At 37.6% G+C, this 16,156-nt stretch overlaps 1 protein-coding gene and 1 long non-coding RNA gene across 2 annotated transcripts in view; one reads left to right on the top strand and one right to left on the bottom strand.

Annotated features, from left to right (window-relative positions):
• Nucleotides 1-3,031, bottom strand: part of GRXCR1 (glutaredoxin and cysteine rich domain containing 1) — a 132,564-nt gene extending 129,533 nt beyond the window's left edge. The window contains exon 1 of the mRNA XM_069105024.1: nucleotides 2,639-3,031. Within this exon, the coding sequence (XP_068961125.1) occupies nucleotides 2,639-3,031 (393 nt within the window). The remainder of the gene's footprint in view (nucleotides 1-2,638) is intronic.
• Nucleotides 1-15,888, top strand: part of LOC138174695 (uncharacterized) — a 162,888-nt gene extending 147,000 nt beyond the window's left edge. Inside the window, exon 2 of the long non-coding RNA XR_011171801.1 lies at nucleotides 15,735-15,888. This is a non-coding gene — a long non-coding RNA (uncharacterized lncRNA). The remainder of the gene's footprint in view (nucleotides 1-15,734) is intronic.
• Nucleotides 15,889-16,156: the final 268 nt, after the last annotated feature.

Genomic DNA, 16,156 nt, shown 5'->3' with positions numbered 1-16,156 from the left:
GGGGAGGGAAGTTGGGAGCACCCACTTTTGAAAAGGGATGGGATCAAAGTAGAGACTAGAAGAAGTGGAAGGTGGGATAGGAGAGAAGGAAATATAGTCAGTCTTTTACAATAAATCTACTACTATGTTATTATTTTGCATTAGCCACACATGTACAACCTATATTGAACTGCTTATCTTACCAGTAACGGTGGGTGACAAAGGAGGAAGGAGACGAATCTGGAATTCAAAGTTTTAAAATCAAATACTCAAATATATATATATATATATATGTGTGTGTGTGTGTGTGTGTATGTATATATATACTATTATTAATACTATTTTACATGTAATTGGGAAATAAGATATACAAGCACTGGGGCATTTCCATCCACTGGAAAAGTCAAAAGGGGTATGGGAGAAAATATGGGAGAGAGCAGATTGGAGGAGGGGACATCATGTGGGACTGCTATTTTGGGTCTGTGGGTAGGGGAAAAAAGGGGAGAAAATTTGTAACTCAAAATCTGGCGGAAATGAATGATGTAAATCAGACGTTAATAAAGCATTTGAAAAAAAAGAAAAAGAAAACATCTTATAAATCACTCTTCCTCAGCTATGATACTGAGTAATAGTCTTAATGTCCCTTTCAAGTCTCTGATAGCATCAATGGTCATTGTTTTACAGCAAAAACAAAAATAAAAAATAAGGGAATAAAATTACAAGAGGAGTATATCTTGCTTTATTTTCTTCTCAAAGTACAGGTGAAAATTGTGTGGGGGCAGAAAATATACAAGGACATAATTTATCCTAATCTAAGATTAAACCCCCAACTTTAGGACTTTTTACAAATTCCTATTTGTAAATAATATCATTAAAGCTATACATTTCTTCCTTTGTAGGCTTTAAGACTAAAAATAGTCAAAGTAATTAATTTTAGCCAGTAGAGAATAAGTAAAAACTTCCAAAACAAAGGATAAAAATTAGATACAGTAACATAGTATAATACCTCCAGGAAGTATAATACAATTTAAAGAACTCCAGTTGGAGGGGAGAGAAAATATGTATATTGAATGTAAACATTTCCAAAGTTTATCCATGATGCAGGTAAAAACTACAAATGATCATCATTCAAGAATGTTGTAGAAGTAATTTCTGCATTGAACAAGAGGCTGAACTATATAAAGGGTCACGTGGTACATACAGTCTATGAATTTAATTCTAATTCAAATGTGTACAAAATAGTTTCTAACCTACATACTGGACATCATTTTCCCATCTGATTTAATTTTTCTAAATCTAACAAAACTTAGAAACTCAGATTTAGAGACAGAAAGGACATCAGCGATCATCTAGTCCAACCTCCTTATTTTATAGATAAGGAAACAGCACCAGTAGGTTAAATGATTTACCAAGGGGCACCTAGGTGATAAGGGCAGGGTCAAATTTTGAACCCAAATCCTCTGACTTCAAATACTATAGTCTTTCCACTGCACTACATGACCTCCAAGGTCTACATATATGAAGAATCATGTCTAAAACATTCTGCTTCCCGGTATTCATTCAGAAAAGAAAATGCTTTGCAGTTTTTCTAAAAGGAAAAAAATTGTCTACCTTTGAAACCAAAATATTCAAATGCATTTTGTTGAAATTCCCCACTCCTATTACCACCCCCTCACAGTACACACAATTGGGGGTCCCAGTGAGACATACAAAATTTTCCAAAAGATCATTTTTCAAAATGTTAGGAACCAGAGAAAATGGAATTATAATGGATATAAGATTACTACCTTAGAGAGAATGATCAAGGCTCCCTTTTCTGAAATAATGATTCATATTTTCACCAGCAAACCTTTCATCAAAATAATCCTGACCAAACCAGGGCTCTCTTCCATTTATAAAATGTGCCTTGACATTAAATCATTTTGAAAAGAGGATGGCCAAAGCTTTTGCATAATACATTCTTATGCTAATATGTGAAATCTCTCATATTTTAGAGAACTGTTTATTTACTGTGAAACTAGTTCTCAGCCTGTGCCTTCACGTTGGAATAACCTTTTCCAAATCTTACTCTTGAAGACTAGATTAATGGAGCTTGGGAAACCAAACTATAATCCTTTTACTATTAAAATAGAAGAAATGTCACTCTCAACCAAAATGTCTTCATAAAATTGCATATAGTTTCTTGGGGCCCAATCATTAGCATTTATAAGTAGTTATATGCCTGGAAAGGCAGGCGACCATTAAGCTTGCAGAACAGTGCTACAAAACCAGAGAGCTGGCACAGAGCCCACCATTTCTCTCCCAGGGCTTTGACTCTAACTGAAAATGTATACTTCTCTCATGTCTTGTTCCTAGGCTAGGGAGGGAAAAAGTTATGCTGTTTAGTCAGCACACCCTGGGGGAACAACACTCAAGAGATTTCACAGCAAATTTGGCTGTGAGAAATAGGTCTAATTTAGTAAGTGCAGTGACCCTGTCCTCAACTTGGCTGACTAGGGAGACAACATCTTAGATGAACAAGTGTGCCACTGTGAGTCATGAAGTATGTAAGAGAAGTCATGAATAAGAGAGCTTCAATTTAGAGCGGAAACTGGAGGGAGCACAGTCCAGATGGCAAGTTCAAAGCAAACTCGTGAGAAAGGAAAGCTATATTACTTACCTGTAGCACTTTGGTTAAGTTGTTAAAAAGGGCTTGGCCAGCACTAACTTTATATTTGATGCCTCTGACTGTACCGTTTTTGCTTAAAATGTTGACTCGTCTTGTACCAAACCCCTTCTCAGTGGTAGCCCTTGCTAACACAAGCAAGTTATCCTGGTCATTTTCATTTTCATCCCCCTCTGATCCTAAATGGCCATTTTGTTGTCCTTCTCCTTCGCTTGGTCCACTATTGTGATCTGTCCCACAGCTACTGGCACATTCGGAATCCAGTGAGTCTGAAGGCTCTCCATCCTCGTAAACCTCCTTCAGGACTCGCCCACTGTGAGATGAAGCGATCCGAAATCGGACTTTCCGCTGCCTGTCACCTTCAGACTTCATCTCACACCTAAACATGGTCCCATGTGCCCAAATGAACAAACAAGTTTACATCATTCTGGTTTCAGTTGGTATTATACCTGCCAGCTTGTCGAGCTTACAACAATATCCAGGGGCTCGTTTTGAGGGATAGCAGGTCACATATGGAGTAATCTTGTCAAGGAAAGAGGACTCCCCAGAATGGACAGCACATCTCTGCAATTAATAATGAATGTAAGGGTGCGTGCTATGGTTACCTTTAAACTAAAAACTGCAAAGCGATCCCATTCATTAAATATTGAACAGGCATGCTCCATCTCTAACAGTGCACACATGAGCAAAAGGGCATGAAGTGAAACAGAAAATAAGTGTAAGATAGGAAATTAACTTAGCATGTTTGAAGTAAATAGTGTTGAAAGAGTTCCTGGTAGAAAGAACATCTCTTTCACAATGTCACTTGACTAGAGGAGGCAGAGAGAAGATACTGACTCAGAAGGAAATGTAGATGTGTCAAGAATCATGCTCTCCACACCACAGGTGATGTAATTTGTCAGAAAACAAAGGTGCATTTTTTCTCTTTGTGCTCCTTTTCCAGGATAAAAACCTAATAGGCCAGTATATAAAATATAGTCATCTCATGCAGTAAAACTATACAAATTCATTCCCTCAAACAACTATTAATACAAATGTGTTATTTTCTTATTAGCATGCCTTCTAGTTAGTGTAAGCTCAATGCCCAGAAGATAGTATTATGCTCAAAGCTAGCTAACTAAAGGAATATTCCTTAGGTTGTATAGAGTAAAAGCTTTTCTGTTGATGCTATACCAGTCCACAGGTTGGGGAACATTGTCTACTCTGACTAAACACACAGCTTTGGAGCTCAAATGGAGCAATGAGAAAGGAAAAGGAAATCCATCTAAGCAACCCAATCAGCCAAATCAACCTTCGGAATCAATGGGACAACAGATAGTGCATCAACCCCATCAACTTCTACATTATAGTTTTTCCTTATGCATAGACTCTTTCGAAAGGACCAGATGTTTGTCAGGAGCCTGCCACTTAATTCTCCTTAGTAATACACTAACTGACCCTTCATTACTTCCTAGCTATTGAGAATGTGTGTGCAGTACAGAGGATAGGGGCAATAACATTCCCCTTCTTTGACTTAGCCTTGACTAGAAGAATAGGTCTAAGAAGAGGGCATAGGAATATGCTGTGTGATCACATTAGTGTGACAGCTTTCTGTTGTTAATAGCATTGGACCTCCCTTATTATTCAGAATTCATCTTTCCTGTACAAGCAAGTAGCGTTCCCAATGATGCTCACATCTGACAGAGTTTGGTCTGCAGAAGGTACAATTCTGCCTCCAGTGTTGAGGAAAATTGAACTGCAAACTATAGAAATTGCAGCAAGCAAGAGGGTAATTACACATGCCCCAACTTGAGTGGAAGAACAAAAGGAAAGCTATAAGGGAACATAAGACATCCCTCTCACTCTCTTCTGTCTTTTCCTTTTCCAGTGAACAAAGGTGGTGATAGTAGCCATGTGACTTCTCTTCTGGCAGGCAAAACAGCAGCACTTTTCTGATCCCCTCCCCCAGCTCCTGGCATCTTTGTTCTCCCCTCTCTTTGACTGATTTTGAGCCAGGGGTTTTCCATGGTCTCACGTCATGATCTAATTGGGCTGTCCAGGAGAAATGACCTAATTTTGTCATTTTGGCAGAGAGGACTTGGAATCAGGACTCCAAGTTTCAAATATTGTCTTGATACTATCCATTTGACCCTGGGCAAGTCATCTCTGAGTCTCAAAATTGTCATCTGTAAAGTGGAGACAATAATACTTACATGCCCTTCTTCACAGGGTTGTTTTCAAGTCATTCTCATTATTCTGTCTACAGGAAATTATGGTGGTCTATGACTTTAGGGTTGTTGTCAAGTATTATATTCATGCTAAACGTAGAAATCATTTCTGACAGATTTCCATACTGGAGCTTAGATACAAATTTTCCAGGAAGTCCATACACTCACATGTCTTCCTATATTTTTCATTATCTCTTGAGAAAAATTGTCCCCATCTAGTGTACTTCAACAAGCCAAAAATATACACGAGCATCCACCAATTACTGATTGGTGATCAGTAGTGATCACTGAGTGATCCTGAATGGGGAAGTACATTTTACTATCAAGTTCCTTCACAGAACAGTATTGCTAATTAAACTTACTCAGGTGCTACCTCCTCAAAGAGGCCTTCCCTGATTTCTCCAATGTAGAAGTGATCCCATCTGATTTCTCTTAGAACACTGTATCTCTATTTTTTATTTATTCCATTAAATCTTATTCCATAGTTATTTATGTATATGTTTTATTTCCCCTATTAAAGTGTCTTGAGGTTTTGTTTTATTTTAGATGCCTTAAATCTACTCATCAACCCATGGTAAACCATAAACGCTAAGATTAGAACCCCTGCTTTAATAGACTGTCACCATCTGACCCTCTCCACTGGCCTCCTGCTCCATGACCTATTCAGTTGGCCAGAAGTATGCCAATGTTACCTCATTTCTTGGTACTTTGGGTAGAGTCAGAATCTTCATCAAAGGATAGCTAATGAGGCTCCACCAAAGCATCTACTTTAGTTAATCATATGGAAGACTTGGTTCAAATATAAGGCATTTCATGATAAACAAATGTAATAAAATAACAACAGAACAGTGCTGTCATAAGCCTTGAGTGTACCCTCCTAAAGAGTGTACATATACCTCATTTCAAAGCAAATTATATTTTAAGAAATAAGTCTAATTTTTAATGAGCTCATATTTATTAGGAAAAGTAGATCTGTATATTTGAACAAATTAAAAAGTATTTAGTAAGTGCTTATTATATGCCAGTCACTGTGCTGGGTCTATAAAGAAAATTTTAAAATAGTCCCTGTCCGACTATATGAACATAAATACAAAACATTCTTCACACAAATAAAATCAGATCTAAATAATTGGAAAAACATTAGTTGCTTGTGGATAGGTTGAGCTAATAAAATAAAAACAACATTTATCCCTAAATTCATTTACTTATTCAATGCCATACCAATCAAACTATCAAAAAATTATTTTTAGAGCTAGAGAAAATAATATCAAAATTTATCTGGAAGAACAAAAGGTCCAGAATATCAAGGGAATTAATGAAAAGAAATGCTAGGGAAGGTGGTCTAGTCATATCTGAAGGGCAGATAAGTGGAATAGGTTAGGTACACAAGACACAATAGTCAATGATTATAGCAATTTACTGTTTGATAAACCCAAAGACCACAGTTTATGGGATAAGAGCTCATTGAAAAAAACTGCTAGGAAAATTGGAAAATAGTATGGCAGAAACTGGGCATAAACCAATGTCTGACACCAGATGCCAGAATAAAGTCCAAATGGGTACACAATCTAGGTATAAATGCTGATACTATAAACATATCAGGAGAGCAAGGAAAAGTTTACCTGTCAGGTTTATAGAGAATGGAAGAATTTATGACCAAACAAGAGATAGAGAACATTATGAAATGCAGAATGGATAATTTTTATTACATTAAATTGAAAAGTTTTTTCACAAAGCCAATGAAACCAAGATTAGGAGGGAAGCAAAAAAACTGGGAAAGGACTTTTTACAACCAGTGTCTCTGATAAAGGCCGCATTTCTGAAGTACATAGAGAACTGAGTCAAATTTACAAGAATAAAAGTCATTCCCCAATTGATAAATGGTCAAAGGGTATTAATAGGCAGTTTTCAGAGGAAGAAATTAAATCTATCTACAATCATATGAAAAAAATGCTCCAAATTACTATTGATTAGAGAGATGAAATCAAAACAACTCTAAGGTACCACATCACACCAAAACAGGAAAATAATAAATGTTGGAGAGGATGTGGGAATGTTGGAATATGAATTCATTGTTGATGGAGCTATGAGCTTATCCAACCACTCTGGAGAGCAATTTGGGACTATGCCCAAAGGGCTATAAAATGTCTATACCCTTTGATTGTAGGGCTGTATCACAAATAAATCATAAAAATGGGAAAAGGACCCATGTATACAAAAATATTTATAGTAGCTCTTTTGTGTGGTGATTAAGAACTGGAAATCAAGTGGATGCCCATCAGTTGGGCAATGGCTAAATAAGTTGTGAATACTATTGTGCTATAAGAAATGATGAACAGGTGGACTTGAGAGAAACCTGGAAAGACTTACATGAACTGATGCTTAGAGAGGGGAGCAGAACCAGAACACTGTACAAAGTAATAGCAACAGTATATGAAGACTGATTTTGATAGACAGCCCTTCTCAGCAATGCAAGGAACTAAAACAATTCCAAAGGACAAATGATGGAAAATGCCAGCCTCATCCAGAGAAAGAACTACAGAGTTGGAATGCAAAACAAAGCACACTATTTTCTTTTTTGTTTTATTTTGTTTTTTTTTCTTTCTCATGGTTCATTATAATTCTCCTATGCAACATGACTAATGTGAAAATGTGTCTAACAGAAATGTATGTATAGAGCCCACATAAGATTGCAAGATAATCTTAGGGAGGGAGAGAAGAGGGAGGGGGAAATTTTTAAACTTATGGAAGTGAATGCAGAAAACTAAAAATAAATATTTTTAAATAGTCCCTGTCCTAAAGGAGCTCTAATGTTAGACAACATGGAAACAACTACCTACAAAAGATATTTGTGTGTATGTATGTATATACACATATAAAATAACTTGTTGGTAATTTCAGAGGAAAGACATTAGTATTATGGTGAATAGGAAAGGTTTCTTGCAGATAGTAGAATATTAGCTGAGCAATTCTCAACTGGGGAAGCCAGAAGGCAGAGATGGAAGAGAACATTCCAGGTTTTAGAGAAAGCCAGAGAAAAAGTCAGAAGATGGAGTGTCTTGAATGAAGAATAGTAAGGAAGCCAGTGTCACCCATTTGTAGTTTATGTTGAGAGGAGTAAAGTCTAAAAAGATTGGCTTTAAAAGGCAGTAATAATATTGTAACAGACAAACTTTAAATACATTTCTGAGATACCCATGGGAGGAGTTATACATAAGTAATTCATGACTAAGGTATATAAGAAAATGAATTAACACCTCCAACATCACAAAGCTGAAGTCATTATGCTGTTCTGTTAGACCTGCTTGCTGCCTAGTGTTGATTGTCACTGATTTCTACCAAGCATTTCATCTTAGCCACATTTCTGCTGTTCCCCAGCATGCATCATTTCTCTGCTCTATCAAGTCTTCAGTAATCCAGTTACCTTCAGGAATGTCTAATTTCCTGTCTGATGGGAAGCTATGGTTAAAAGGCAAGAAAGAACAAGCCTCTTCCCAAAAGGAAAGGCTATGACTGTCAAATAACTCTTTCAGCCACCTCCATTTGCTGCTGGAGGCTGTGGTTAATAAGCCTCTCTTCTACAGAGTCTTATGTAGGTACTACCTTCATTGACACTTGCTACAATCTTCCAATTTTCTGCTATCTCTGTTAGTAGCAAGTCTTTCCATCTACTCCAAAAAAAGGGGGCTCTGAAATTCTTTTCAACTTTCCTCCATCATCTGCCTCATCCAATTGTCATAAAGATTCCTTCAGTTAGGTCACTCAACAATGATTATGAAGCTCTTCCTCTCAACAGCTTTATGGTAAAAAATACAAAGTCCCAGGGTAATATCAGGTCTTCCATTTGACTCTTCTCTAAATTGAAGTCTGATTATTTGACTTGACTCTACTGTCTTCCCTGAATGTCTTAGTTTGATTGTCTAACTTATGGGCACAAATCTATATTAGATCTTAGGTTTCATTATACCTCTCTCATTAGATAAATTTCCCCATGACTCTGCTTTGTCAAATTGAAAAACATCAGATTTATGCTGTTTTCAGAAACTGTTATAACCACCCTTGATTCCCCACACTACTCTGTTCTATAAAAATAGCAGCAATTTGTGGCTAGGGAAAGCTGAAAATGCCGGTGACCTTTGTCCCACTGCTCTCCCAGAAACACATTACAGCCTGGTCTCTCCCAGGTCTCTCTGAATGTAGCTTGTCCTTGTGGATGAGTCTAACTTTCTATACATTTCAGCTTTTTTTCACCTCCTATTCTGAGTTGCATTGGCATCTGGGCCTGGTTTCACTAGTAGCTATGTGGCACTGATGAAAGTTTCTATCTTTCCTTTGGAGTAGATATTCATCACTTCAGTTTCTTCTTGAGGTTGAAAAGAGACTACCACTTCAAACCTGGAACCAAAAGTTTCAGCTAAAAAAGAAATTTTTGCTTTCTCATTCATTGGCTGAGAAAAGAGCACGGTCATTCCCTGGGCACAATGAATAATAAGTCTTTCACGGTTCAAGTTATCAATACTGTCTAGTACCCCCAGGTTCTCATTTCTGCTTTATCCTTCAGATGTCTCCAGAGAGGAGAATGGCATATGATCCAGGGAGAATTCTTTGGCACAGTATTAATGCGATTTTTCCCCTATTGAGTTACTATGGTGGATTTTCCCCCCTTTGGGGAGCAAATTGAATATTGCAGTGATCTCAGAACAACTACGTGACATATACCTCTTGATTGCAGTGACTTCCCTCTATTAATTATTTCTTATTTATCCTGTACATAGCTTGACAGATAGATATAAATACACATGCACATATGTATATAAATGCATATTTGTATATTATAGGTACATATATGTGCACATACTTGTATATGCATTTTTTTGCATGTTATCTTCCCTTCCCATTAGATTGTGAGTTCCTTGAGGGCAGGGGCTATCTTTTGTCTCTTTTTGTATCCCAGCACTCAGCAAAGTACCTGACACATAGTATGCCCTTAAAAAATGGGGTCAGCTAGGTGGCATAGTGAATAGAGCACTGACCCTGGAGTCAGGAGGACCTGAGTTCAAATCCGGCCTCAGACACTTAACACAAAAACTAGCCGAGTGACCTTGGGCAAATCACTTAACCCCAATTGCCCTACAAAAAGCAAAAAAAAAATGTTTATTGATAGATAGAAGATAGTGGATAGTGGATACTGGATTTGGAATTAGGATGGCCTGAATTTAGATCTTGCCTCAGAAAATTACTGTGTGACTTTTCCCAATTTTATTTTCCTTGTAAAATGAGAATAACAGCACCCACTTCTCAATAGGATCAAATGAGATTATATGTTGAAGTGTTTTGTATACCTTCAGGTACTATATAAATGGAAGCCATTTAGGTTCAACACAGTAGTTTTTAAGTTATAGGAGATTTTCATGTTTATGGCCTCCTTAATCATTTGCCTTGCAGCTTCAGTAAATATTTATTGGATAATAATAATAATTTGATTAATGCTTTCCCAGAATCCTGTCATTATAGTTTCACAATACCTAAATTTGTTATTGTTGTTTGGTCATTTCATTTATGTCAACTCTTCCTGACCCCATTTGGGGTTTTCTTGGCAAAGATGCTGGAATGGTTTGCTATGTCCTTTTCCAGCTTGTTTTGCAGATGAGGAAACTGAGGCAAATAGAATTAAGTGACTTGCCCAGGGTCATGCAGCTTTGAACTCACAAAGATGAATCTTCCTGACTCCGGGCCCCAGCTGTATCACTTACCTCCCTCTAGACACAATTTGGGCTCCTATATGATTTCATACCAAATCTCTGAGAATTTCTGTGGCTGAAAAACAATGAAAATTGTTGAGGTCCACTTGCTGAGGAGCATTTTCAAAAAACATCCAGGCTTGTCTTCTAGCAACAGATACATAGTTTATACCAAAGGAGTAAAAGCTCTCAGGACCTACCAAAATGGAACTCTTCAAGCCAACTCCCAATACTGGCCACCAGGAACATGGGTTTGCAGACACTAGGTCACACCCATGCTACAATGGGGAACTTAGTAAAGGAAATACCAGCATGATATGGGGGGAAGAGGGAAACACTGACTCTAGGAACAGAGGACCCAGGCTCAAGCTCCACATCAGACACTCCCTCTGGCTCTGACGCTGCATCACCTTGGACAAGTACCTTAATCTCCATGGCAATCAGTTTCCTCATCTGTCCAATGGAAGTGTTAGATTAGTTGGTCTCTGAAATTCCTTCTAGCTTGAGATGTATCATCCTCTGGCCTTCAATAGTGACCATAAGAGAAATCACTTTCATTAGAAGAACAGATGGGTCATTCTATTACATTTCAAGTCCCTGTTCACCAAAGAATCCTCTGGCAGGAGAAATGGGAATTTTCTTCCCCATAAATTAGAAAATCCATGAGGACAGAGACTGAATTTCCTCTATATTAAGAAAAAAAACAAAAAAATACAACAACCTTGGACAATTAGGAGATGGTTCTATGTTTATTAATGGTAATCATGATATTTACAAGGCTACATCTCTGAAATCTCTTCTCTTCACCTCTAACCACTAAGTAAATTTAGACAAATTGCAGGGAACATACAGAGAGGAACAAAAACAAAATTATTAGAGAGGTGGGTACATCATGTGAGAGGAAAGATGAAAATAGCTAAGTCTAGGCTGACTAAAGAATGACTAAGGGGAAACATGATTACAATCTCCAAATATTTTTAAAGAGTGAAATTCAAAGAAAGAGCTATAGACCAAGACTCAAAATGTTCAAATAACACTTTGAGTTGCAAAAACATGGGCTCTTCCATTAATGAATCAAATCAATAGAAGAATCATATTTCAAGAAAAAATTCTTTCAAATTTTGAAAAAAAAATATTTTGGAGGTAGGAGTACTATGAATTCATCTATATAAGAAACTCCATCCATGTGAAAGAACAGCTCATTTATAGTCTTTGAGTGGGGAAGTAACAAGTTAAGTCACACACAGTCACACAGCTAATATGTAATAGAAGCAAAATTTGAACCCTATGTATTTCCAACTTAGCTGGTTCTCTATTATGCTGAAAACTACCTGTCAGTAAATGCAGAGAAATGTATGCTTGAAATTCATTTTATATTACCCAGAAGATAAATTCTCATGAGTTTGGGGCAGCTAGGTAGCACAATGAATAGAGCACTGGCCTTGGAGTCAGGAGGACCTGAGTTCAAATTCAGATTCAGACACTTAACACTTACTAGCTGTGTGACCTTGGGCAAGTCACTTAACCCCAATTGCCCTGCCTTTACCCCTCGAAAAAGAAAAAAAAATCACACGAGCTAATAGTTTACTAGTTCTGTTTCTTATTGATCTATATGGTCATTATACACATATTTTAAGGTTTAAATAAAACTAAATCATTCCTTTCTGTGACTATGTGGTATTCCACAAATATTCATATATAAATACAAGAAGTAATTTTTTTTAGCATCTTTGATGTTCGAGGCAAAGGTAAAGTAAAATATAAAAGAAGTGTAAAATGCAGTCCTGGCCTATAAGAGTTTATAATCAAGTTAAAGAGAAAAGATGTAAACACAAGTAATTACATTAGAAGGTAGTATATATTAATGCCATATGAATGATACAAATGAGAAGTAGTCTAGCAATGATATTTCTTCTTTTGCACCTACAGTATCATCGGTAGTCATCCTGATATTTGTCTTGCCACTGGACTCAGATGAACCTGGAGGAAAGAGGGAGGCTGGTCACTGCACAGCCCTGCCTCACTTAAACCCAATTCACTCACAAGTCAAGACATCACTTTTCTAATCTCATTGGTTGCCATCGAGAATGAAGGAAGAACAGCAACAACAATCATTCCAGTTCCCCTCAAGCTTCTACTCAATGACCTCACCTTCTTGTCTTTTCATTATTGTTCTACTCTCCAAAATTTGCCCAGGGCAATATTCCTATGATTTCTTTTGCCATGTTCTCATGACAAGGAAACTTCACATGGCATTCTGTCAGTCAATAATCAATAAGCATTTATTAAATGATTATCATACATGTAGCACAGTACTAAGCACTGGGACAAAAAGAATGATAAAGTACTGATGCCTACCTTCAAGGAGCTCATATTCTAATACCGGTAGGAGAAGCAGACAACATGCAAACCACTATGTACATACAATATTATAAATATAGAAGCATACATGTGTGTTATATAGTATATGTTATGTTATGCTATATTATATATAATATCATATATAAGTATGTTTGGGTGGTATCCTTGAGAGTAATAAAGGAAGTTCTTCTCTGAAGAGGAGTGAGTAAGTGGGGGTGGAAATAATGAGTTTTGATATGAACATGAGTTTGAGATGCCTTCAAGAACATTGAGTTTGCGGGGCGGCCAGGTAGCACAGCGAGTAACAGCACCGGCTCCAGTGTTGGGATGACCTGGAGATCGAATCCCGGGCTCAGACACTTAGCACCCACCCAGAAACACCTGGCCATGTAACCTTGAGGAAGTTACTTAACCCCAATTGCTTAGGGGTGGCCAGGTGGCTCAGCGAGTAAGAGCACCAGCTCCAGTGTTGGGATGAGCTGGATCAAATCCGGGCTCAGATACTTAGCACCACACCCAGAAATAACTGTCCGTGTAACTTTGAGCAAGTTACTTAACCCCGATTGCTTTAAAAAAAAAAAAGTACATTGAGTTTGAAAGGTATAATAGACAGGTGATAACTCAGGACTTGATCAACTAGGTGTCTCAGTGGATAGAACACCAGGCCTTGATTCAGGAAGAGTCATCTTCCTGAGTTCAAATCTGACCTCAGACACTACAGCTGTGTGACCCTAGGCAAGTCACTTAACCCTGTTTTCCTAAGTTTCCTCACCTATAAAATAAGCTGGAGAAGGAAATGGCAAACCATTCTAGCATCTTTACTAAGGAAACCCTAAATGGGGTCACAATGAGTCAGATATGACTGAACAAAAATAATAGCAATTTAGGACTGGAGCTCAGGAGAGAGAGGAGAGCTAATTATAGTGATATAGAAATAATTTGTATTGAAATAATTAAGCCCATGGGAGAAAATGAGATCACCGAATGGGTAAGAATAGAGAGGAAAGAGAAGCAGCCCCAAGAGAGAAGCTTGGGGAATGTCCATAATTAATGAGTATGTCATGGAAGTTCCAACAAAAGAGACTGTTTTACTTTGTAACCTCCCAGAGAGTATAGATTTTGTCATAATGTATGCAGCACATTACTATGCATATACACAGACACTTAAGAAATATTACATAGTGCTAAATTCAAAGATGAGAAACATTCACACTAATTTTCAAAAGAACCAAAAAAAAATAAATCTTCTGGCAAAGAAACCTCAGGTCAGCTATTTTGTTTTGTGATTAGGTGGCCTTTCTATTTAGGAGTCTAAAACCTTTTGTTCTATGATAAATACAACATCAAATGATCAATATTATTTGATTGATAAAAGTATATATAATATGGCATAAATGCTGTGTTGCAGATAATCAGGAAACAAGTGTGAGTCAAGTGATTTTAGCTGAGCTGTGGCATTTACAGTAATGGTGACAAAAACCCCATGAAACCATTCATAGTAAATGCATGTCCTGTGCCCCTTCTGTTACTACTTTCTGGATATCACTTTCATCTTCTTATTTTTTGATCCCAGAAACACTAAAAATTGATTGGGGCAAGAGAAGTAGCAGCTTCATTCCAGTACTTGGCAATGCAATTTTTTTTTTCCTGAGCATCACTTGACACTAGAGTAGAATAAACCATTAATCACTCCACAAATGCTGTTCTTAAGGTCTCCTGCCTGATGGAGAGAAAACGTTTGGATTTTTAAACAATATTGGTGGGGGTAAAAATAGCAATTTAATACCAATTCTAAGTAAAAGAATAGAAATAACCTATAAAACTTCAGGGTTTTGATAGTAATGGCATTTAAAGATTCCCCTGTATTGGCTTAGTTTTTCAAATTGATTGTGTTAAAACCCAGAGCTTGTTAATCCCACCTGTGGGATGGACTTGACTTGAAAAGAGAGACAAGAACTGGGAGGAGCTGGTGATGTAGATTTGGAGAGACACAAGAGAGAGGCAGAAGAACTTTTTGGAAGCAGCACCTCGTGGAGGCAGAGAGAGACTGAGAGGATTGTTGAGTGCCACTTTGAATCGCCCTGGACTTTTGAGATCTGCCCCCGGAGCTGCCAAGGACTGAGGAGACATGGCTGTTTTGCTGGTACTTTGTCTGTCTGTTTTGATGTTGTTTTGCCAGATTTGTCCACTGGTGAAAGACAGTCCTTTTGTTGAAGAAGTCCTAGAACCTGGCTGCTGGCTAAGAGATCCTGAGACTGTCCTGCAGACAGAGAGTGAATACTGTCCACTGGTGAAGGACAGTGCTGCTGTTGCAGGGGTCTGGAGACTGTCCTGCAGACAGAGTAAATACTGTCCACTGGTGAAGGACAGTGCTGTTTTTGCATGGGGTCTGGGAACCTTTCTGTTTGTTCAGAAGCCCTGAAGAAGGATTTTCTTGTTGTATGTTTACAGAAATCCTGGGAGAGGGTTTTGCTAATGTTTTCAGGGGTTCTAGGACTGTTCTACAGACAGAGGATGAATTAATGAAGGGACTGTCAATGAATCTTGTGGCCTTGCTAAGCCTTGTCTCCCCAGGAACTAAGATTGCTGAGAACTTGCCTCCTGTCAAGATGAAGAAAAGACCTCCATTTGGGTATTAAGTGCTGTGCTTAAACTTGATATAACTCTGGGGTAGATTCAGTTGTGATCCAGGGGTGGGGAACTTTTGACCTTTTTGTGTTCTGTGGTTGAACAAATGAATGTGGTTTACTTATGTTTGGAAACTAATCTCCATTTGAGAAGAGGGACTTTGTGGTGGACTAAATGAAGGTACAGCCTAGGGGTGGAATGGTATTTAGAACAGGGACTTTGTAATTGATTGAATGATTGGAAGGTCCTGGGGTGGGGTAGTACTTGGAGATTATTTAATCACACTTAGTAAATGCTGTATTTTGAATGATGTCATGTTTTGATCTTCTCTGTTCTTGGTTGGTCACTGAATAAAATGGAGAGCACCTATGCTGGTATTTTGAACTTTGGGAAGTTGCCTTTCTTTTGGCATTACATTACAAGGGTTCATAGAATATTCAGTCTTATTTAATCCCAAATTTATAAATGTTGATCAAGTTCCTATTATATAAAAGGCAACATGAAAATATGGAAGAACATAGTTACCTGTATAGTTCATTATTTTATTATTCATGGCAATTCTGGATGTCAAGAGA

The sequence above is a fragment of the Petaurus breviceps genome, unplaced genomic scaffold (genome assembly GCF_028583685.1).
Source record: "Petaurus breviceps papuanus isolate PSGF00001 unplaced genomic scaffold, PetGlider_PUasm1.0 76, whole genome shotgun sequence".
NCBI classification, from domain to species: domain Eukaryota; kingdom Metazoa; phylum Chordata; class Mammalia; order Diprotodontia; family Petauridae; genus Petaurus; species Petaurus breviceps.
The sequence above is the reverse complement of the archived record's forward strand: the minus strand, read 5'-3'. Positions and strand labels throughout refer to the sequence as shown.